This window comes from Megalobrama amblycephala, linkage group LG18 (assembly GCF_018812025.1).
Source record: "Megalobrama amblycephala isolate DHTTF-2021 linkage group LG18, ASM1881202v1, whole genome shotgun sequence".
Lineage (NCBI taxonomy): Eukaryota > Metazoa > Chordata > Actinopteri > Cypriniformes > Xenocyprididae > Megalobrama > Megalobrama amblycephala.
The window spans coordinates 22,891,585-22,917,379 of NC_063061.1; the positions used below are offsets into that span (position 1 = coordinate 22,891,585).

Here is a 25,795-nt window from a genome sequence, read left to right on the forward strand (position 1 = left end):
AACACAATCAAAGCTTCAAAAAACCACGAAAAACGGGACCTTTAATTCATTCATCTTTACCTGTCAATCGTTGCATTTTTCTCTAAGGGCAAGCTCGTCCAAACCCAAAAGACTGGCTTCTTCCCCAGTTCCAGTGTGAAACCATGTCTAGACCCTAAGGTACAGGTTGATAAAAGCAAAATCAAATCATTTTAACATACATTTTCTTAAATTATTCCTACTTTCTCTTAGACAGTGTTCTATTTTATAAGAAATGAAACCAGCTCTTGTGGTCTCTTATCATTTTTTTGGTTTTCTTTTCTACAGCCTCTCCAGTCGTTTTCCAGCCGTCAGTCCTCCAGAGAAACGGATTACTACGTTTATCCCTGGTATTTCATCCTGTTTGAGAACACATTGATTTTTCCATTTTTATTACTCTTTACGCCAAGATACAACTAGATTTATTTTGATTATAATACACTGTTTACAGTCTCATTTTATATATTACTTTAATAAAAATATAATTACAGTTATAAATCTTTGCGCTTTGCTACTGTCCTTTGATCCAATGAAATTTGCATGGAATTATATGTCATAACTAGAATCAGTGATGATGATTGATTATCTTTAGGCTAATTGTGAGGCATTTTGTGTCTTTATTGTCTTTTAATGAGGTAACGACTTCTATGAGAACTGCTGTAATGATGTACAAGGTATTGAACGGGCTTGTGAATGAGTAGTGTTTTCCCTATGGGCTTCAGGTTTGCAGGAAACATGGAGCGGCAGCAGGCCGACAACCTGCTGAAGTCTCACAGCAGCGGCACCTATCTGATCCGAGAGAGAACAGCAGAGGCTGAGAGATTCGCAATCAGCATCAAGTAAGTATTATGTGTATTCATGTCAAAAATAGATCATTCTTTCTGTCTTTGTATTTTGTCAGTGATTAGCTACGTTTCCATTCACCTATTTTTATGCGCATTTTGGGAAATTGCTTTAAAAAAAATCCTGGTAGGAAGCGGCAAGATGCGCATAAATTGTAAAAATGCAACACAATTGCAAAACTGTGCGCTCAATTGAGGCAGTTTTTTTATCCAATAAGAAAACATGCACATAAACTACAATAAAAACACATTTACCAAATAAATCCCTCAATGCACAACAAAAAAACTCATCATCTTTAATGTTTGTTTGATCATGCTGAAATGCCTGAGCCAAAGTCTGGCATAAAAATTGATTTGCTTTAATTCCCTCCCAGAAGCGTCTCATATGTCCAAACACCAGGAATTCAAACACCAAATAACATTAAAGCATTTATTGGGTTTCGTCTGCACACTCTGAGACATCATTTATGATGTAGGAAAAAAGAGCCACAGTTTCTTCCCTGAGTGCAGAAACTTCCATTTTAATTAGATATTTTGTGGCAATTTCCCAGAAAATGACGATTTTGGTCCATGGGATGGAAATGATGCTTTATTTGCAAATGTTTTATACAATATTCCAATTTTGCACACAATTTAAATTTGCAACTTTGGATGAAAACATAGCTATTGTTGCTGTATACCTTCCATATTTAGTATTATTGGGAAACATTCTATGAGTTTCATGAATGATGGGAACATTTCTCTCTTTTTAACAGGTTTAATGATGAAGTGAAGCATATTAAAGTTATTGAGAAAGACAACTGGATTCACATCACAGAGGCAAAGAAGTTCGAAAGCCTTCTGGTAAGAGAAATGTCTGACTGTTTTATTATGCTTGTATGGTGAAGACTGCATTGAAATACTTTTTCTGCAGTTTTACACAATTAATTCACTTGAAGCACTTAAAGGGTTAGTTCACCCAAAAATGAAAATTCTGTCATTTATTACTCGCCCTCGTGTCGTTCCACATCCGCAAGATCTTCATTCATCTTCGGAACACAAATTAAGATCTTTTTGATGAAATTCGAGAGGTTACCACTCCAAGGTCCAGAACGGTAGGAAAGACATCATTAAGGTACTCCATGTGACTCCTGTGGCTTAAACTCAGTTTTATGAAGTAATATGAGTGCTTTGTTTGTGCAACAAAAAAAAAAACATAATTTACCACTTTATTTACAAAATAATATTATCCAAAGCGAGTTCACGCAACAATGTCAGCTCTCGCATGAACACAATTCGCGAGCATCATGGTGCTCGTGACACTCGTGCATGTGCGTTGTGTTGACGCGTGAGTTTGAACTGAACACATTGCAAATCAATATTTTTGTAAGTGAAGTGGTAAATTATGTTTTTTTGCACAAACAAAGCAGTTGCGCCGCTTCATAAAATTGAGGTTAAACCACTGGAGTCACATGGAGTACTTTAATGATGTTATTCCTACCTTTCTGGACCTTGAAAGTGGTAGTTGCGTTGGATCTCTATGGAGGGACAGAAATCTCTCAGACTTCATCAAAAAGATCGTCATCTGTGTTCCAAAGATGAACGAAGGTCTTATGGGTGTGGAACAACACGAGGGTGAGTAATTAATGACAGAATTTTCATTTTTGGGTATATATATATATATATATATATATATATATATATATATATATATATATATATATATATTTTTTTTTTTTAATGCAGCCTTTGTGAGCATAAGAGACTTCTTTCAAAAATTAAAAATCAAAAATAATAATAATAATACTTATGCCCCCAGTTTCACAGACAAACAAAAGCTAGTCCTAGACTAAAATGCATGTTTGAGCTGTTTTAACTGAAAGCAACTTGCACTGAAATATCTGAAAATATGTCAGTGCCATTGTTTTGTCTCAAGATTGTTACACCTGGCTCAAAGGTGTAACATTAAGGGAGACGACACGGCGGAATAACTTCAATCATAATATTTATTAACCAAAATAACATAATCAAAAAAGTCAGTATCAGTAGAGTCAATCAGTATGAACTGCAAGTGAATGGATGCATCAGTTGAAATGTTGTCAGTGCAAATGAATGGATGTAAAACAAAATACAAAATAACAGCATTAAAGCACGGTCCTGGCAAACTGCTCCCAACCAAGAGCTGAGCAGCCGCCCCGATGAACTCCTACACCATGTATAAATAGACCCATGATGAGGAGCAGGTGTACTGAAGTCACGCCCCAATCACATGACCTGCAACAAAAGAAAAACCAAAACACCCAAACCAATACAACCCTAACAAGATGCACACCAATAATTTTTTTTTTTTTCTAGGGAATGTTTATGAAAGCTACTTAAATGTCCTAACTGAACAAAGACCTAATCCTGGCTTAGTCTAAGCCCTGTCTGTGAAACCAGGCCATAGTTTCTCAGCTGGAAAATGAAGCTTCTGTAAGTAACTTTAGATATGTTTCTTTATTACAGGAGCTTGTGGAGTACTATCAGAGTCATTCACTGAAAGAGAGCTTTAAGCTGTTGGACACGACATTACGGTACCCTTACAAATCCCGGGAACGCTCAAGCTCTCGCACCAATACCCGCTCACCAGGTAAACATTCACTGCCATGTCTTTTTATCTCTTTCTTCAGCTCCCTTACTCTCTTCCTTTTTTATTTTCACTCTTCTGCTTTTTTTGGCACACATTTATTATTGAGCCCCCACCAGTCTGGCCAGCAGCCTTCCACAATCTTTGGACACACTCTGGAAGTCTGAACAAACAGACCCTGCCAGCTGGTCCCGCCCTCACATTCTGTATGCTCCGCCTCCTGGTATTTCAACTGTCAATCATCTTAGGCTTGGTTGTTCAGGAGCTGCCCACTCTGGCTGAGCTGGATAGGTTCTAATAAACAGATGCTTCATTAGATGAATTATAAATGATGTGCCTTTGTTCACGTTCCAGCCAAGCTTAACTGGTATTCACTGATATTTATGCAAGTGCATAAAGACACTGCCTGTTTGTGAGGGGCTGAGAATGTGGAAGGCTTGAAGATCTCCACATCCAACCCAAGGGCTGCTTAAAGGAGTCATTCACCTAGAAATTAAAATTTTGCCATTCACTTACCCTCATTTTGTTTCAAACCTCTGTTTACTGTGTTCTTTTCCATACAGTGAACGTACAGTGAATGGAGGCTGATACACACACACTAATGTTGTCAAGATTTTTTTAATGTTTTGAAACCAGTCTTTTTGCTCATCAAGGCTGCATTTATTTGATTACAAACCGTTAAAAGCAGTACTATTGTGAAATATTATTACAATTTACTCGTCTAAAATAACTGTTTACTATTTTAATATGTTGAAAACAGTTGAAATCATGACGGCTCTAGGGTGATTTTTTTTGGGGTCATCTGCATCTGTAAGAACTCTAGCAACTTTTTTCCACATGCATACGAACATACAAACACCTTAATGACTCTGTGGCCTTGCCTTAGTTTGGTAAGGAAACCATGTCCTTGAACTTTCTTTGCCCTGTTGTATTGTGCAACTCTACTGCGTCTTTCTTATTTTTTTGTTTGCGCTCTCTCTCTCTCGCTCTCGCTCTCGCTCTCCACTCTGTCTCAGCAGCCACCTGTGCTTCCTACAACTTCTCCTTCCTCAGTCCTCAGGGCCTCAATTTCTCTTCTCAAAGCTCTGCTCCCTTCTGGTCAGGTACTGCGCTTCTTGCTCATGCTCTTGCATCATCCATGCCACCTCCCCCAATTCCTCTTCAATTTCAGTCGCTCATCCACATCCCTCCCCTGATTTTTTTCAGCATCCTCTTGTTTACATTAATAAAATTCTTGTAAAAATACCCTATTAGTAGACCAGTAGTCACTAGCTTTCATTCATTTATACTCTCACTCACAGTGTCAGAAAGTGTCCACTCATCTGTTGTATAAGCATTTAATGGTGCTCTTCAGTATTTCACATGCACTAATCTCGGGATGTTGTTGGCCTTGTACAGTGTTCACACCCAGAGTAGTCAGCACAGCTGTGGCACGATACAACTTTGCTGCTCGAGACATGAGAGAGCTCTCCCTGCGAGAAGGAGACATCGTCAAGATCTACAGCAAGATTGGTGGAGACCAAGGCTGGTGGAAAGGAGAGGCCAATGGCAGGGTAATAAAGCAAGCAAATGAAAAACTTGGCCAGTTCATTTTTATAGCGACTTTTATTGAAGAAAATATGCATTGGCCTATCACATTAGAAGACTTGAACTGTTGTGTAATGAAAAACTGAACAAAATTTGAACGTTTAGTCTGAATGTGCGAGTCTCAGATTATATATTCTCAGATTCTGTCTGTTTTCCATTCAGATTGGATGGTTCCCCTCCACGTACGTCGACGAGGAGGGGGTGCAGTGAAACTTTGGGATCACAAATCGTCCAATCAGATTGCGTTCTGATCCGCAGCCCTCTGAGAGGACTCTTTGGTTTCCATGGCAACACCTTATGGAAGTCTTTTTGCTGGAACCATATTTTACAATGAATATTTGTACTTCTGTCTCCTTTCATCATGTACGAATATGCTTTTTTTTTTTTTCCCTTTCTCGGAATGTCTGTGTGATCTCTGTGAAGAAAACTGCTCGGAGTCTGTTCGTTCTCAGCGTCGGGAGGAGGAAACTGTGAACGGAGCAGAACTTGAAGTGGCCAAAGGACAAGCATGGCTTTAAGTTTGTACAGTAATACCTGTAACGTGCGCTGCTGGCCACAGGGGTATAATGGGGGGTGGGGACATATAAATATATATATATATATATAGATATAAATATAATTTATTAAAGAGATATATCTATGATTAGAATGCAACATTGAACATTTGTTCAACAGCAGCGGTGCAAAGAATATATAAGAGCAGAAAAGATGCACTTTGCATTTCTTTACAGAGAGAATTTGCCTTAGTAAATGGTAATGCCTTTAAATGTGGAGGTAAAGAGATGGATTCAGACACATCTTGCACATATACAAATTCGTACATCTGCCCTGTCCAGAAATATGGTGCCTTTTCATACATGTCTTCACTCCCAGCAGAGTCTGGTTTATATAGCTGCAGCATTAACACCCTGTTCTGTAGTGGTGCACTCTCACGACCCTATCCGCCCATTCAGCTGGACTCTGCTCAACCAGAAGGCCATAAAAGAGACTCGCCATTTCTTGGACTGAAATGAGCAGATGACCAGATCTGCTCATCATCTCACTGGAACAAGGGGCAGCTAACCGAAAGCATTTGGTCATGGCTGGAATTGCTTTGGCTCGGACAATGAAGGATACAACCACCATCATGTGGCAGGATGTCAAAAGTGCAATGGAGTATCAGGAAGAGGTTCCTTAAACACTGTTATCTGTGATTAGCATTTGTTTTCATGTTCTTAGTGGTCCAGATTTGGACTGAAAAGGGAGAATTGAATGCTGTTCTGTGCACTGATTTTCATGAGTACCCAGAGGTTTTTGTTTTTTGTTTTGTTTTTTGTCGCCTTCTACAAGCACATACGTATTGCCATTCCACTTTTCTCGTCTGCAACCTGCCGCATTACAGTATCTTGCCTTACTGGTGGACACTTGGTGCTACAGTCCTACACGTTGAAATCCCTGAGTTAGGGCAGAATTTTCTTTTTTGCTGTTGTTGTGGACGAGGAGACCTGCTGAAGAACCTCAGCCATCAAGTGCACTTTATCTGTCCAGAGACCTTTTAACACAGGACACTGCAGACCAGGACATTTAAAATTTCATTTAAAAAAAAAAAAAAAAAAAAATCAATGTCCTTATTTTTACCTCTGGAAGAAAAAAAAAGAAAAAAAAGAGTATAAAATGCTTGACACTATAATCAGTGGTCCCTCAAAGTCTGATATTGAACATATTGTAAACTCCATAAGTGCATGGATGTGTCCCTCGTACAGTCCTTGGGGAAAATCCTTTTGCTCTTGCCGGCCATCAGAAATCGAACCCGTAAATTGAGGTGGGAGAGTGCTGGACTCTAATAAAGCATCTGACATGTTTTTAGCTGCGCTCCAGGCTTGAGTACAGCTGTCTGCAGTGATGGAAGAGTGAAGCTCATGTCAAGGTAGCGCTGGGCTTAGGGGCTTAGTACCTGTTTGTGTAGTGGACAAAAAAACCATTGCATGTGGTCATAGATATTACAACTGCTGTCCGTGGATCCTGAAAAAACGATTTTAAAAAAAAAATGTGTAAATTTTTTTGAATGGTCAGTTATTTGGAAACTGAGTTCTATCATGGAATAAATATTTCTTTTTGACTATTTGTGGTGTCCTCATGACTATCCATCCATCCTAACAATGTGTCGATAAATAATCATGCATGTTTATATGTGGATGAATGGATGTCCACCTGTTTCGAGTTTCCTTTCTAGCAATAAAGCATAATGAACCAGCCAGGAGTCTCATGGACTAGCCTCTGGTCTTCATGTTGTGAAAGGACAGTGCCTACTGATAGTTAATAGTGGGATGAAAGACATTGCTCACTCCACTGTGATCACTGTTTAGGGTCACCACTAGGGGGAGCCAAGTTACTTGCCTTTTTTATGACATTGAACGCACCTGATATGATTTTTAGGTAAATATTTTTCATTTAGCTTGTGAAAGAGTCAGACTGGTTATACGCCATGGTTACAGCTGTTTATACTATTTTCTCTAATATGTTGACTGGGAACTAACCATGTGTTGGCCAAACTGTGCTTCATCTCACATCATGATGAGTTCCACCATAATAAATCTGTTCACCAACTAACACAGTTACAACTGACAAAGCTCCCTCTGTCAACATGGAAACACATATGAATAAAAGAGATAACTTGTTACGTCCAACTCTTTTTCTTTCCTAATTACCTTAAAGCTATTGACAAACAAAAAGAGTACCTTTGCACCAGGGTTTTCATGGAAATAATATGTTGGGTTATCAGTCAGGTAGTAATCAGTACCACGGTATAATCTGTTACCAACACTGTACCATGTTGCCAAAGCACTTTGTTGTTAATGTTAAAAACTTAAGATTGGATATGGCTTACATTGTGCTTAATGTTTTTGTTTTTTTTATGCATAGATGAGATGCATTCAAATCATCTTAACTTTTGCATTACAGTCATTGTTTTGTGTGTGATCTGACATACTTAGTAATTTCATGGGCTCAAGAATCTCCTTTCTTTAATTTAAACTTAAAACTTTTGTAAAATCACTACCACCTCAAGGGGTAGTTCGTACCATCAAACTGGTCCAAAGTTTCAACAAGTTTCAACTGTTACGATATGACTGCTTCATTATTTCATACATGCTATAATAGAGACAGTGATGTGGCAACTGCAACAGTATCAGCCCCACTGTTTTGAATGTACCAGCAGATGGAGGCGCAGAAATTAAATGGAGGACAAAGCCAAGAGGTGAAAAAATTGAGGTAAATTTGATGTCCAAATGGTATTTATTTGCAGTGAAAGTTGAAGAATACCACAAAAAAAATGTCCAAAAGTAATATACAATATATAAAATATACAAACAAACTTTTGGCTATGCCAATAAACTGACCCAAAAGACAGCAGCAATCTCCACACGCTACACTCCAACTCTACGAGAAAACTCATCTTGCGTACGGCTGTTACCGGAAACCAATGATTATAGTTTATAAAGTTATACATATAGATATTTTTCTTACAAAAATGCATCGCTTCACTTCAGAAGGCCTTTATTAATCCCCTGGAGCCGTATGGATTAGGCTACTTTTATGATGGATGGATGCACTTTTTTGGGCTTCAAAATCTAACGTACCATTCAGTCCCATTGTAAGGCTTGGAAGAGTCATGATATTTTTACTCCAATAGACCACTTTGGAGCAGACGTCACAATGACGTCACTTGCAGCTGCGCGCGCATAGTGGTTGCAGAAAAATAGCGGTAGCAATTGGAGGAAAATAAGAGAATAAGAGAAAAATGTTTTGTTGTGCCTCTGGATGTTGGAATCGGAAATCAAAAAATATAGTCTTAATTTTGAAAGAAAACCATCGTTGAAAACGTCCTTTGAAGCTAAACGGAGACGTTTCACAGACTGGACTGATGACACCTGCAAGGATTAGTCTACTATTAAAGCAGGAATTTGATGTAAACAGTAAGTCTACATAATATTCACATATGCAGTTCAGAGGACATACATACATAGCAGTTACAGCATTGAAATAATATTTAAACCTATAACATTTCACATAGATAACTTTTAAACAGTCTATACAATTTTAATTTCACAATTCTGACTTTTTTCTTGCATTTGCGTGTTTATTACTCCCAGTTCGGACTTTATTCCTCGCAATTGTGAGTTTATTTCACAATTCTGAGGCGAAAAAAGTCAGAATTGCGGGATAAATTGCAATTCAGAAAAGACAGAATAACGAGTATATCTCACAATTGTTTTTCTTTGTAAGAAATGTGAGATATAAACTCAGATTTGCGAGAAATAAAAGTCAGAATTGTGAGATATAAACTCGAAATTAACTTTTTATTCTTTTAATTCATGACAAACAAAAACAAAACAAAGTTGTACGCCTCAAGAGACTTATACGCTTTTAGCTTCTCCTGAGTATAGGCTATACACTTGAGGTGTCAATCAGGTAAATATATATCTCTGGCCACTGGATGCTTGGCCATTTCGTTTCATCATTTAACCACTGACAAGGTGCTATGGCAAACGGATCCGTAAGCTGTATCCCACTCGGTAATGTTAATTTTTTTGAAATAACAGTGCTTATCGCTGGGTGAAGCTGCTGTGATATGCCGACAACATTTAAAAAAAAATAACAAATCAAAATATTCTATAATGTTTCTAAATCTTAACTACTTTGAACCGCTTCGTCGTAACTCTCTAGTCGTACTGGTTATCACTCCCGGGTTTTCTGCAACCACGATGCGCGCGCATCCCGAATGTTTACAAACTGTAAATAGGCCTATTGTGTTGAAAGAAGAAAGTCATATACACCAAGGATGGCTTGAGTGTGAGTAAATCAGGGGATCATGAACTAACCCTTGAATAAGGCCAAGCCCCTCATACTTGGACTAAACCATTAAAAAAAATGAAGGTAATAAAGAAATTTCAAAAAGACAAATAAATGTGATTTAGCAGTAACAAAGAGGTAAACTGTTATAATAATGCAAAAATACATAAGCACTTGGAATAAAACATAATCAATAAATTAATAATGGTTAATCATGTTCACCGAAGAATTAAACAGAACACCAATCTCCCCCTCATACACGAGAACAACGAACTGTGCTTTCTATTGGCGGGAATATGATGGCACAAAATGGTGGTATTTAGTGATGTGAAGTCCGATTCATTTCTGCGAACCCAGTTCTTTCAGACTGTTCGTTTCAATAAACCGGTTCAAAAACCCAATTTATCTGTTCTTTAAATCATCACGCAATGATGTCACTACACATTTCTTTTCTAGCTCAGTGTCATGAAACATTCAAATAAAGTAATTTGTGTTAACGCATATTGAAACATTCAAAGTTACGTGTGCACTCATACGCATATTTCCAGTATGTTTTGTATTTGTTTTGTTATTAAAGAAACATAATCTGCATGCACAGTAAACTAGTAAAAATTTACATCTCTCAACAGAAAAGTTTTTGCTACATTTTTATTAAAATGTTATTTAATTATAGTAATCATAAGAATATTTCCAGTACGTGCCTCAGGCTTGCATAGTATCGTCAACTAATTCATCAGACTCCTCAGCAAACTTCAAAAGTTGATTGAACCCATAGATTATAAACATAGATGCCTCATTAGTTGCTGTTTCTATGGTCCACCATACATAAGCCGTCCACCATATTGGAATAGTCAAAACACCAGTCCGTGAACACTTGAGCAGCACAATGATAACCTCACAAAACTCAGATAACAGAAACAGAACATTAAACACTAACAGCTAAATGACTAAATGTAAATGTAAATTTTAAAATGTCACCGTTATGGAGGAAAGCGCTTACTTTAGTTGGGCTCCTGACCCTTGATATTTTGCCTTTACTTTTTCTCCAATTGTTAGCATTCTGTGCTTCTAAAGTAAATTTGTTACTCACAAAAAAAAAACCACACACCATACAGTGGCTTTAAAAAATACAGTACTGATCACTGATCAGTACTTTATTTTTATTTATTTATTTTTTCATGTTGTAGTCTTATGAAAATGCATAAAAATCCTGTTTTGCTTTGATATTTTAACAAGTTTTTATCATTATGCAGAAATTATTTAGTCAGTTCATGTAGATTCACACAGACATCAAGATTCTGCGTAACGACAGCTGTGGTTAGAAGCATAGTTTTCTGTTTTTATGACGTGAACTTGATAAATCGTTATCTTGAGCAAAATAAGCAAGCTGATATCAAATACAATGTATATCTTTTATTTTGAATATATTGACAAAGAAATTATTACTCCAACATCTGCGTGACGTCATTCACCAACGTGGTTGAACGACAGGTTTGCGACAATACGGTTTCAGAAAACCACGTGACTGCTTCGTATGATTCTGATTCAAATAACATGACCCCTTGCACAGGTGTCAAGTGTCATTCACTTTTTTTTGATAAGAATAAACCAATACGAATAAATATTTACAGGTGCTGGTCATATAATTAGAATATCGTGAAAAAGTTAATTTTTTTTATTGTAAATTATTTAAAAAAATGAAACTATATATATATATTCTAGATTCCCTACATGTAAAGTAAAACATTTCAAAAGTTTTTTTTTTTAATTTGTTGATTAGAGCGTACAGCGAATGAAAGTCCAAAATCCAGTATCTCAAAATATTAGAATATTTACATTTGAGTTTCATTAAATGACCATCCCTACAGTATAAATTCCGGGTATCTCTTGTTCTTTGAAACCACACTAACGGGGAAGACTGCTGACTTGGCAATGGTCCAGGAGACAATCATTGACACCCTCCACAAAGAGAGTAAGTCACAGAAGGTCATTACTGAATGGGGTGGCTGTTTACAGAGTGATGTATCAAAGCATATTAAATGCAAAGTTGACTGGAAGGAAGAAATTGGGTAGGCAAAGGTGCACAAGCAACAGGGATGACCGCAAGCTTAAGAATACTGTCAAGTAAAGCCGATTCAAACACTTGGGAGAGCTTCAAAATGAGTCGAATGAAGCCGGAGTCAGCGCATCAAGAGTCACCACACTCAGACATCTTCAGGAAAAGGGCTACCAAGTCACTTCTGAAACAGAAACAACATCAGAAGCATCTTACCTGGGCTAAGGAGAAAAAGAACTGGACAGTGAACAATGGTCGAAAGTCCTCTTTTCAGATAAAAGTAAATTTTGCATTTCATGTTGAAATCATGGTCCCAGAGTCTGAAGGAAGACTGGAGAGGTACAGAATCCAAGCTGCTTGAAGTCTAGTGGGAAGTTTCTGAAGTTAGTAATGATTTGGGGGGCCGTGACGTCCGCTGGTGTTGGTCCATTGTATTTTATCAAGTGCAAAGTCAATGCAGCCATCTTCCAGGAGATTTTGGAGCACTTTATGCTTCCATCTGCTGACAAGCTTTATGGAGATGCTGATTTCCTTTTCCAGCAGGACTTTAGCACCTGCCCACAGTGCAAAAACCACTTCCAAGTGGTTTGCTGACCATGATATTACTGTGCTTTATTGGCCAGCCAACATGCCTGACCTGAATCTATGGGATATTTTCAAGAGAAAGATGAGAAACAGTAGATCCAACAATATACAGATGATCTGAAGGCTCAATAGTGCCTCAGCAGTGCCACAGGCTGATCACTTCCATGCCACTCTTCACTGATGCTGTAATTCGTGCTAGAGTCATTTGCTGTAATATGTGCTGCCGACCAAGTATTGAGTGTACAAATGAACATACTTTAAAGAACTTGAACTTTTCTGTTTTGCAAATCCATTTTTTGATTGATCTTAGGAAATATTCTAATATTTTGAGATACTGGATTTTGGACTTTCATGAGCTGTACGCTCTAATCATCAAAATAAAAAAAATAAAAAAATAAAAAAACTTTTGAAATGTTTTACTTTACATGTAGGGAATCTAGAATATATGAAAGTTTCATTTTTAAAAATAATTTACAATAAAAAAATGAACTTTTTGATGATATTCTAATTATATGACCAGCACCTGCACATGTGTAGTTTTGTGCATGTTTAGTTTGTATTTATTCCCAGTTCATACGTAGGCTACTTCAACTGACCATTCTATGATAATGTTTATTTATTTTGATAATAAGCTTGCCTATTTTTCCCCCAAAATTTATTCATAGCCTCATTTATTCAAATTGTGTAAGTAAAATGACACATGAAAGACTATTTTCTATACAGACTAATTATTTTCATTGTCATATGCGTTTCAAAGCACAAACTTATATATTACATGCAGTCAAAAAATGGCTGAGTCATCTAGGGCAGTGGTTCCCAAACCTGTCCTGGAGGACCCCCAACCCTGCACATTTTGTATGTTTCCCTCATATATCACACCCGATTCAACTCATGTGCTCATTAGTAAAGACAGAAATAGGAAGACATACAAAATGTGCAGGGCTGGGGTCCTCCAGGACAGGTTTGAGAACCACTGGTCTAGGACACAAAGGCAATTTTTTTCTATCTTTTGACCACAAAATACCACTAATTTTTAAAAAGCTTCAAGTAATGAACCTTTTTTCAATACAGTTAAGAAAAAAGTCTGGGTGCTTCACAAAGCTAACAAGCGTGTTTTAAAAATAGTTAGAGCAACCAAAGAAAATCTAATGCTAAAGTGTCAAGAATCAAGAGCCCATCTAAAGCAAACGCTCACCTCCATAACGGTGACTTCAAACTTTTTTTTATTTTCTATAAACAGCAGAACATCAGAGTTGATCATCACTGACTGAAGCACAGGTTCTACTCTCCAGCACAATGATAACCTCACAAAACTTAGATAACAGAAACAACATTAAACACTAACAGATCTCTCTAGATCGCTGCATCTTCACTTATTACAAACCTCTCTGACTTTATTTCTTTAATTCAAAACATGTTAATGAGTTGTTGATGTTTTATTAAAAATAATAAAATTTGAAGTCACCATTATAGAGGTAAGCGCTTGCTTTAGTTGGGCTCCTGAAGTTGCTGTTTTAACTTTAATTTTTCTCCAGTTTTTATAGCTGTGTGTTTCTAAAGCACATTTGTTACAAAAAAAAAAAACTGTGATAAAAAATTATCTAATGGATTTGGTTGCTCATGATTTCATCATCATACAGTGGTCTTATTTGCTGATCATTGTATTTCTCTCATGTTGTTGTAGTTCTATGATAATGCATCCTGTCCTGCTTTGACACTTTGAAAGTTTTCATCATTGTGTAGAAATTATTCAAACAGCATCATGTAGACTCACAAAGACATCAAGATTCTGCGTATGATCCTCAACAATGACAACATTTTCAGATAAACAGATCAACCCTGAGCATCACAAAACAAGCTACTAAAGTCACAAAAAAGATTTTTGTTTATTGTCACCATTGTTGAGGTTCATACGCTGATTCATGATGTCTGTGTGAGTCTGAAAGCCACTGCTCAAAACTCTATATAATGAACTTAAAACAAAGAAAACTTTTAAAACTTAATGCAAAACTAACAGTTAATACACTCACAGTTTAGACTCCGGAGAAAATCAGGACACTCCATGATGATTGAGCCACCATTGCTAAATAATCAAAATCATCTAATCAGAATTTCTCTTTCAAATTTTGTTATAACAAGCAGGTTTCAAAAACACAGTTAAAGCAGCCAAAGAAAAATCTAATGTTAAAAAGTCAAGAATCAAGAGCCCATCTAAAGCAAACGCTCACCTCCATAACGGTGACTTCAAACTTTATTATTTTCTATAAAACACACACGTAGAAGGCGACGTTCTCGTGACCTTGCGCAACTTTGCCTAAAAGTTCTCTAAAGGTGACGAAAATTATGAAATTGTACAGAACATTTGGGATGTTCCTAAAACGTCCTCTTTTGGTAATGAAAGTGCTGCAGTTCAAGGTTCCTTATATGACTTTAGGGGGACGTTCCATTTTTGGTTTATTTTATGGTCACATAAGAACGTTACAAAGAGGACATTTGGGACATTAACTGAACGTTCCCACACGGCCCTCTGTTGGTCATTTATTAACGTTCCGATATGAGTTTAGGGGGATGTTCTGTTTGGTTATTTTATGTTCGTGCGAAAACGTTACAAAGAGGACATTTGGGAAGTTATCAGAACGTCCTATAGTAATAGTCCCCTAAACATTCCCAGAACGTCCTGAATGTTCCCTGAAGGTCCACCAAATAACGTTCCCCAAACTTTAAAAGAACTCCACATCATGTGCATTCTAAAGTATTTGAATGACTGGCTGATAATGGCACATTCTCGGGATAAGCTTTTCAATCACAGATGCAGACTTCTCGACCACCTCAGGTATTTGGGGCGGACAGTCAATGTAGCAAAGAGAAGGCTTCAACCCATGCAAAAGTATCTAATTCTTGGGAATGGCCTTGGACTGCTGCTCGATGCAAGCATGCCTGTCTTAAGAGTGTGTGCAAGCGATGACCAGGGCCCTCACTTTCAAATTGGGGAGGTCCCTGTTACTGAAGCATTAGAAGAAAAAAAGAAAGAAAAAAAATTCTGGGGTTGATGGCAGCAGCCTCAGTCGTTTGTCATCTGGACCTGATATATATCAGACCACTTCAGATGTGGCTGAAAGCATGACGGAGTGACCAGATTTAAGTTTTATATGGGAGAATACACACCGAGCAGCCTGTTGCACATTCAGCCCAATTAGCGAAGTGATTTCTTGGCCGCAACAGAGGATGCATTAGTGGACAAAAGGACTTTATAAGAGGTACTGCCCTAACAAAATTTTTATTTTGACTTTTTGAGCACATTTTGCTGTACCAATCTTTTTTTATTAACCCACTGAACTTAGCATATGGTCTGGTAAGTAATACGACATTATCCTAAATGGCAATTTCAAGTGTCCATTATTACTAAAGATTGGTAACCTACAGTGAAAAGTGCTCATAATTTGTATTTCATTAAGGCAGTACCTCTAGTACCTTCATTAGTCGTGGCCTGATTAGAGAGTCACTTGTAACCTGAAGGTTGCGGGTTCTATTCTCAATACAGGCAGAAAAATGTATATGGGGGAGTGAATGAACAATGCCCTCCTCCACCCTCAATGACCACAACTGAGGTGCAAGGCACCTAACCCCCAATCGCTCCCCTGTCACCACAGCGATGGCCACCCACTGCTCCGGGTGCGTACGTCATTAAGTAAGAAACAAATAAGTAGCTTTATTCAGCTATTTCCGCTGTCTTTGTGCACTTTTCAGTAAAATTAAAGGATTAGTTCACTTTCATGTTAGAATTTCCTGATAATTTACTCACCCCCATGTCATCCAAGATGTTCATGTCCTTCTTTCTTCAGTCGAAAAGAAATTAAGGTTTTTGATGAAAACATTCCAGGATTATTCTCCTTATAGTGGACTTCAATGGCCTCCAGACAGTTGAAGGTCAAAATTACAGTTTCAGTGCAGCTTCAAAGGGCTTTAAACGATACCAGACGAGGAATAAGGAATAAAAAATAAAAAAAATGTATATGCTTTAACACAAATGATCGCATCGCAAGCTACCGCCAGTCTGATTTCCGTATTCTTCAAAAAGCTTACATTGTTATGTCCAACACCTTTCATACACTCAAAAAAATAACTCTTTGAACAAACATGAAAAAGATTTCCACATGATTAAGTTGCTTTATTTCAGCATTATGCAATTCTCTTATTCCAATTTAATGTACTTACATGGATTCATCCTAAATTGCCTCATCCAAAAACACTGTAAAGCCTTAATTGATCATAAGTCCATTAGACTTACAATGCTTTTGGGAAATACAACCCAAAGCACTACCACAGTGATTAATTTCTTATTAAAGTAATTTGAAAGTTTGTTAGCAGGTCCTCAACCCAAGCACAAGTGCAACAATTCACCACAATGGTAACCCTAAAACTATTCATTAAACGTTTAAATACCAACATAATAGAACAGTAAACATTAAAACGTCTTTCCATTTTCTCATCTTCCTAAAAACTGCTTAAAATAACACTTTATTTCAACATTTACACTCCTAGTTCAGCCCCTTTGCAAAGCATGATGGGAAGTGAAAATCCTGTTTGATTGAGTCCTGGTTGGGTTTACTTGATTGAAACATGTTATTCCAATATGAAAACATCAAGTTAAGTCAAAGAGTAATCGTTTCAAGTCAATTTAACATGAATCAATCACATTTAAACCAGAAACCTGATACAATGGTGTTGAATCAAAATAAATTGTTTAAATAAACTGAACAGCATCAAAAAAATCTTTTTTTTTTAGTGTATTCAACTTATGGAACAGTTCCGTTTTTTTCCGTAAGTTGAATAGGAAAGGTGTTGGACATAACAGTGTAAGCTTTTTGAAGAATACGGAAATCGGTCTGGCAGAAACACTTGCGATGCGATCATTTGTGTTAAAGCATATAGGCTACATTTTTATTTTTTTGTAGAAAATGATCTTTTCACTAGATAAGTCCCTTATTCCTCGTCTGGTATCATTTAAAGCCCTTTGAAGCTGCACTGAAACTGTCATTTTGACCTTCAACCGTCTGGAGGCCATTGAAGTCCACTTTAAGGAGAATAATCCTGGAATGTTTTCATCAAAACCTTCATTTCTTTTCAACTGACGAAAGAAAGACATGAACATCTTGGATGACATGGGGGTGAGTAAATTATCAGGAAATGTTAATCCTAACTAATCCTTTAATGTCTCTTCACACTTTAATGAGTTTGTTAATGCAGTCCTTTCTATTAATGACTGGTTTTTATCGATCTATTTTATCATTGTGCTCAGTCTCCCAATCGTTTTCGCCGCATATCATCATGCGTCCTGTGTGTGGAGATTTACGCGCGTCACTGGAGCAGTGAAGTTCATCTCATCTCATGCTGCTGCTGCTGCTGCTGTCTCACACTCATGGACCATCACATCCAGACAGGTACTGTGAATGCTGTACCCCTCTGAAGCCATGTCAACATCGCGCTTGCTTTTGTCGGGTAAGTGTTAAAAGTGCTTATTTGCACCATTATGAACTGAGGGATGTCTCGAATGTTTCAGTTTGCTACATTATTTTGACATGCTTTTTTGATCTAATATGTTTTTGCGTATTATTTTCTGATCATTTGTCTCCAATGATGCCGCTTTTAAAAAAGGTTCACTGTCGATCGTTTTGCGCGCGATCTTTCACGGGTAGGCTAATCCTTTTATTCAACAGTACAAAGTGTAAACCGACATGCGTTACTAATAAGCTCAGGTAAATAAATCAATCAGTGGCAGTGTATTAAAACCCAGTGAGCTGTCTTCACAGAGGACACGTTCTGTCTGCGCTTTTATTAGTATTTATTTGTATATATACACACGCGTCTCGCCGTTCCGTCGCCTCTCGCTCATAAACGTGCCGTCAAAAGTCGTTTAACTTTAAAAAAAAAACGGGTCTTGAGATTCAAGCGGTCAGTTCCATTAGGTTACGCCATGTAAGCAACCAAAGAACACGTCTTGTATGAACGGTACTCAGACAGCATCTTAGGCACGCCCCAAAATTCTGTGTAGATAAATTAGATAACATTATTTACTCCCTCAAGATGTTCCAAACCTGTGTGACTTAACTTTCTGAGGAACACAATTTTTTTTTCAAAATAGCTTTTTTATGTGTGTGTTCCACAAACACATACACGTTTTTATTGACAACCCTTATTCTTACTATTAGTCATATTATTAATATTATAAATTGACTTCATTCGTAGCACTCTGATACAGGGGTTTACAAACTGGTTCTTGGACCCTCAAGGGTATGCTAGGAGGAAATCATATGATTAATAGTGTATTTTCTTTTTTCAACAGCTCTTGTTTTTAAATAAAATTAAGTCACAAAAAAAAAAAAAAAAAAAAAATTCTTAATACAAATAATTCCTGATAATATTTTAATAATCTTTGTATACACGATGACATGTAATGGCATAAAAGCCAATTGTTTAATTTGGACATTATCACAGTATAAATGGGCCTTTATACATGAAAACTTATTGTTGTCTTTATATTTTAGGAAGCAAATCATCATATTTAGGGGTCGTTGGGATCAAAAAGTTAAAAAACCCCTGCTCTGATACCAGGGGCATTTCCTTCAAAGAGGCAAGGGAGGCAGTGTCTCCTAAAAAATTGGATGAGAAAATAATCCATATTATAAAATTAAAGCACTCTATGATTGGATATGACTGGTTATTTTTGGATATGATTGGTTCATGTGATAAATCCCGCCTCTTGTTTTCATTCATGAATCGTTCTGAATGAACATCATTATGGTGTTAATGAGAAGACTGATTAAAAAGTAAGTAACTCAGCCACTTAGATATTCCTGCTTTGACTCAAAATCAAACTTGAAATGGCCTGAAAACATGATGACTGTGGGGTTTCAATCAGCTTGGTGAAATTAAAAGTACATCTTCATGTCTGTGTCAGTGTTTACCGAGCTTGATGACTGATGAAAATAAGTTGACAGTTAAAAACAACAGCTCACAGTTGTTCACAGTTGCTACTGCCTTGAGTTATTGTTTTGGAAAAATGCTTAAAAAACTACATAGATGAGATTTATATTTGGCTTTAATATAGAATGTAAAAATACAGAATTGTTTTTTGTTTCTCCTTTTTATGTAATGTTTATTTAAAGGTGCCCTCGAATGAAAATTTGAATTTACCTCGGCATAGTTGAATAACAAGAGTTCAGTACATGGAAATGACATACAGTGAGTCTCAAACTCCATTGTTTCCTCCTTCTTATATAAATCTCATTTGTTTAAAAGACCTCCGAAGAACAGGCGAATCTCAACATAACACTGACTGTTATGTAACAGTCGGGGTGTACGCCCCCAATATTTGCATATGCCAGCCCATGTTCCCAACATTATCATTATGTAAGACATTAGACAAGGGCAGAATGTCTGGATGTGCATAGCTGAATCAACAGACTAGGTAAGCAAGCAAGAACAACAGCGAAAAATGGCAGATGGAGCAATAATAACTGACGTGATCCATGATAACATGATATTTTTAGTGATATTTGTGAATTGTCTTTCTAAATGTTTCGTTAGCATGTTGCTAATGTACTGTTAATTGTGGTTAAAGTTACCATCGTTTCTTACTGTATTCACGGAGACAAGAGCCGTCGCTATTTTCATTTTTAAACACTTGCAGTTTGTATAATGCATAAACACAACTTCATTCTTTATAAATCTCTCCAACAGTGTGTAATGTTAGCTTTAGCCACGCAGCATAGCCTCAAACTCACTCAGAATCAATGTAAACAATATAACAGTATACAATACTCACATAATCCGACGCATGCATGCCGCATGCATGACAAACACTTTGTAAAGATCCATTTTGAGGGTTATATTAGCTGTGTAAACTTTGTTAGGGCACTGTTTAAGGCAAGCGCAAGCTCTGTGGGCGGAGAGCACGGGATTTAAAGGGGCCGCAGCATAAATCGGCGCGTTTATAATGATGCCCCAAAATAGGCAGTTAAAAAAATTAATTAAAAAAAATCTATGGGGTATTTTGAGCTGAAACTTCACAAACACATTCAGGGGACACCTTAGACTTATATTACATCTTTTAAAAACATGTTCTAGGGCACCTTTAACAAGGAAAATGTGACAACATTAAATATAACTAGGACATGAATTTATATTTGATTTATTAAAGAAATTAAAAAAACTGTGAGGACTTTGCCTCATTTCAGAACACCACTCCACGCCATAACAGCTGATACTCCTGTCTGTATTCAGAGCACAGTTAATAAATCCACCTCTCAAAGTGCTGCCGGGGGACCTGACTTTTACCGCCGCCACCCTTGAGGCTGTGCCGACAAAACACAACGTGTTTGGAGAGGATGTCAGTTTCAGGGGAACAATAGTGATATGATGTGGCATTTTGGTGCAGTCCATAATGCTACATTTAATGTTGCGCTTTTCCCTTTCCTCAATTTGTTTCCTATTTGCTTTATGTCTGTCTTTCTGTTAGTCCCTCTTTCTAAATGTCAGGGCTCCATTACTGATTGCAATAGTCTCCCTGAAGATTGTGACAGCAGGGCAGTACGTAAACTTTTTTTTTGCACATAGCACTGGTGCTACAGATTTTGAAAGTTTAGTAGCACAGGCCACACAAATGTGGCACAAGTATAAAAGCATCCCTGAAAACAACCATAAGTAGTGCAGTTCATTCTTAAACAGACATGTGACTGGAAAAGGGCATTCATGTTGAATGCAGTTTGAAAAAAGAAAAATGTTTGCATGTCTCAGAATAAACCACTTGTGTTTGACTTCTATTTGAAGGCATTAGCATAAAGCAAATTATGTATTAACCTGTCATTTAGGCGTGGGCGAAATGACCAGGTACAGTTATTAAGACTTGTCGCCACTTACTAGCAGTTTTAGCTTCTCATATATAATATAGCTTTTATTTCATCACCATAAAAGCTGCAGCGCATTTGAAAGAGAACTATTTTTTTAACATATAGCCTTGGACAGAGCTTTCTTGCTCAGACGGTCGAGGGTGGCTGCAGGGTAGATGCTAATGTCTCGACTTCTGATTGAGCACTTGAATGTAGGTGCTGCCTGACAATCCCATGTCTGTTCAGATGTTAGTGCTATGAGAGGAGAAATCAGGGAGCAGGCCCAGTGCAGGGCGACTGACTCATTGAAAATCATCTCAGATGGATGGCTACCTAGTCATGCATAGAGATCTGAATGAGCTCTGTGCCACTCTGCCTCTCCCTCATGACTGAATGTGATGGCAGTGCTAAATCTCAGTGGTCTGGATACTATGATGGAATTGACATTGAATGTTCTGGAATGGTGTCGCAGCAGATGCTGCCAGGTTCACAGCAGTTGGTGAGGTGGTTTGTTTGTTTATTTAATGAGTTGGGTTCATGTTTTTCATCAGTTCATCATGTTTTCTTTCACTGCATGCTTGTCTAGCACCAGCTGTTAAAGTCTGTTGTGCGACTTTATGCATCTTCATGACTTATTATTGAATTCATAGATGAGTATGTTGCTAAATGCGTTAAAGGTGCAGTATGTAATAATTTTGTCTGCTAGAGGTCGCTAGAGGCCTATTCAAAACAAAGGCATAGCTTGATGATGCCAAGTTTGAGAGTGGAATCTTGGGACATGTGGTCTCCATCTCAACGGACAGTGCAAAAGAATAGGAATAGGACACGGGAAGAAATCATGTTCATGGATGCGATTATTAACGTTACTGTAGTATGAAGCAGAGCAGGGCCGAGTGTTGTAGGAGCTGAACGAGGCCGCTGGAGCGATTGCGCAACACACGCCGCGAGCAGTGGGACTTTTATTATGACACCGTCGCCGGCGCCGCTTCCGCTTTTCCGGTCATGAGTATGAGGTAACGCAGCTCTCTTTATCATATTAGATACATTTGAGTGCGTTGAAAATGTTAAAACGTTACTCTGTGTGTTCTCTCGGTGGCTGCTGTGAGACACTTGTTGCACACTGCAGTAAGATAGATCGATTTTAGAATATCATATTAAATGCTGGATGGCTTGTGTTGATCAATGAAATGCAATTCATTTTAAAACGTATGATAGAGAAAATGCTGTATTACTGTTACTAAAATAAAGCTGCATCTGATTATGCTATGTTAGCTACTTCACAAAATAGTGTTTTTCTCTGAGGCATGGTAAAGCATGGTACTCGCAAAAAATAAAGAAAATTAGATTTAAACAATAAAACTGAACGTGTTGAGTTTCGTTTTCTGTCTATAAATATATCAAAACAGATGTTCTATCAGTTGTATATTAAAACGTGTAATATATTAAAGTGTCTTTGGTGTTTCCATGGTTTCTACAAAATAAAACCGGAAACCGAGGCAGACCGAGGGTTAACGCGGGTATGACGCAAATGACAGGCGACTCCTCACACGTCCCGGAGCTTTGGTTAAAATTGCAATTTTCTCACGATTTACAAATAGTTGGAAACATTTGGGATATTGTAAGTACTCAAGTGAACAAAATATATAACACTGGCCTAGTGGTTTTTTGATATTTTACTGAGAAAATATTTCATATTGCACCTTTAAGTTGGCACGATTCCATTCATTTGCACTGACTGCAAAGGAGTCCAAGTCGTGTTGCCCTCTAACACTGAATTCATTACTCGTAATTTAGCAAAATTGGATTTTTTTGGTTTTGTTTTGTGAAGAACGAGCCACACACAAGCTCATTTAAACAAAGCGCTTATGAGACAGATGTGGTGTTAAAATAGCAGGATGACCTTTTTTTTTTTTACCATGACCTCTATAATTCAAACAGTGCAGCAGACGTTATTAGAACAGCTCTCAGATTTGCAATAGACAACCCCCACCCATCTCTTATGGCATTACTACAAGCTATAATAACAATCAAGGGGAAACACGCCTCAACTCACATTTTATGTTATACACCACGTATGTCAAAATAAAAACAGGGTCCAAGCGAATAGCTACATACAGTAGTAAGCCATTGCATGCTGAATGTGTAGAATGCAATGCAAGTAATTATGAAGCCTTATTTGATTACTCACCATGCCTATGGCAATTTCCATCTGGCTTTGGAGAGCTGGCATTCTGGGTAGCAATCTGTGTGCATTTGTGCTCCCCCACAATGAAGGGGACATCTACTTCCTGTTCTGCAGCTTGGCAATGAATTGAGTTGGGATGTCGTTAAGGGCCTCTAGACTGTGCCTTAAATGGTCACAAATGCAACAATAGTTAAAAATAGGGGTTGCACCAACTGATCGACTTTAATGCTCTGCCATGACGCTTTAAGCATGACGTCAACTAGTTGCTGGTCATGGCCACATTTACTTTCCGTATCCAACAGTTAATGACAAATAAATGCATTCTCCAAGAGTGCTCCACAAGATTTGTTCGATTATACCATCTGGATGCTCAATATTGATCGGGTGAATGCATGTTTTAACCAGCTTTTTGTACAGGTAAGTTAGTCGCCGTTCTAAACTGCGCTGCCACATAACACGCACACACAAAGACAGTAGCGCGCAATAAAATATATTATCAATAAAATAGCTTAGAAACTGAAAGGTTCTAGCAAATATTTCTTAGGTACTAAAACACACAGCTTCAGTATTATTAGAGAGACGCTGCAAGGTAGAATTAATTCACACATTTAATCGCTTTCTCAATAATGCCTTCATATAAATGTAATCCTTACAGTGTTACTTTATCTGTATCTGATTTAGAACAAGCAGAAATCTGTGAGAAATATAACAACCCAAAAACAAAAGAACTGATAAAATAAACTTGTGGGCAGTGCTGTTATATGCCGTAGCTGTGCACAAGGCAACCCGCGTTCCAGTCTCAGCTCGAGGTCGTTGAAGGGCGTTGGTCAGCCGTGACTTATTCACGATACAGCACTAGCCTCAGGTACCTTACTGCTTTTATAAAACACTTACCACACAATACAAATATTAAAGCCAGAAATATGTATCAGTGCAACTTTCATGAAGTAAACTTTTTCTAAAAGCCTTCCTTCCGCCGGAAAAAAAAATCGTCTGTGACCGTGAACAGCAACAGAAGTTACATTATCACACCATTAGATGGCGGCAAAGACTGTCTTTATGAGTGTGTCAGTCAGTAGCGAAGACTTTTACATAAAAAAAAAGACTGAACTGTTGTGAATATGGAACAAGGCGCAACTGACAAATGCTTTGACTAGCGCTGTCAGTCACGGGAAAACCCCTTAACTGTTAAAAGAACAAGATAATACATTGGATATTTAAACAGATTTTTTATTTTAAACATAGTGAAGGAAAATGCTAAATCTGAATGCAGGTAATAAACTCACTCGATCATTTTCACACAACAGTCTAATACAGTAAGCTTCAATGAACAATATCAGTTGAGAACATACAGTTTACGATGCTAAGAGTTGTCGCTAAGGGTGCTGTGTAGTGATACACAGAACCGTTGCGGTCATAGCCGTGTTTTATCGTGAATAAAACACAGCTATTGACCAATCAGAATCAAGGACAGGAACTAACCGTTTTATAAATCTATTTATAAAAGGTAGAAATGTTCCCATAAAATAAAGTGATATTTATATGGAACATTTTTGTCTAGAACCCTGGATGTGCACCTTGAGGGATAATTTAAATGACCCCATAACTGCTGTGTGAATAATCAGATTAATGAAAAAATACAAGTGGAAGGACAGCCATGTTTTATCTATTTCACTTCCCAGAATCCCACACAGTTCTGCCCCTTTTGCATAAGTATGTTTTGCATTGTAAAGTAGCACCCCATTTAATTTGTTTGATTTCAACAACAAAAAAAACCTTATATGATAAGAGTGCAAAAGGAGGTTAGGAATAAAGGTTAAGTGCCCTTTTAGTGGCTTGAGGCAATTTTAGGTGATAAATGAGATCACCTCAGCCAGGAGACCCTCAGGAGGTTTGCACTATTGTGGAAGCCACCCACCACTTCTAGAAAGAAATGAGTTCAGAATAACACACTGGCAGCACACACACACACACACATACACACTTCCGCTCAAATGACACCCAGAATAATACTGCTATTCTCTCGAAGCATCTCGGTTTTAATATGCTGGCTGGCAGCGTATGCAAGTCTTGTCGAGGGTGGGTTTCGGGTAAAAATCATTGTGTATGGTTGACAAGCACATTTGTAACAGACTCTTTATGTGGTCTGTGTAATTACACACTGTATGTTACACTCGCCCCTGACAGCTTTTTAGCATG

At 37.6% G+C, this 25,795-nt stretch overlaps 1 protein-coding gene across 9 annotated transcripts in view; it reads left to right on the forward strand.

The window, feature by feature from the left end:
• Positions 1–7,153, forward strand: part of vav2 (vav 2 guanine nucleotide exchange factor) — a 214,875-nt gene extending 207,722 nt beyond the window's left edge. For 5 of the 9 annotated variants that reach the window (XM_048166908.1, XM_048166907.1, XM_048166905.1 and 2 more), the window contains 8 exons: positions 88–159; positions 307–368; positions 741–857; positions 1,616–1,703; positions 3,345–3,468; positions 4,482–4,568; positions 4,864–5,018; positions 5,215–7,153. In XM_048166908.1, coding sequence (XP_048022865.1) covers positions 88–159; positions 307–368; positions 741–857; positions 1,616–1,703; positions 3,345–3,468; positions 4,482–4,568; positions 4,864–5,018; positions 5,215–5,262 — 753 coding nt within the window. In that variant the 3' untranslated portion in view covers positions 5,263–7,153. The remainder of the gene's footprint in view (positions 1–87; positions 160–306; positions 369–740; positions 858–1,615; positions 1,704–3,344; positions 3,469–4,481; positions 4,569–4,863; positions 5,019–5,214) is intronic. The other 4 variants (XM_048166906.1, XM_048166912.1, XM_048166911.1 and 1 more) reach the window with 2 other exon arrangements.
• The last annotated feature ends 18,642 nt before the right edge of the window (positions 7,154–25,795 follow it).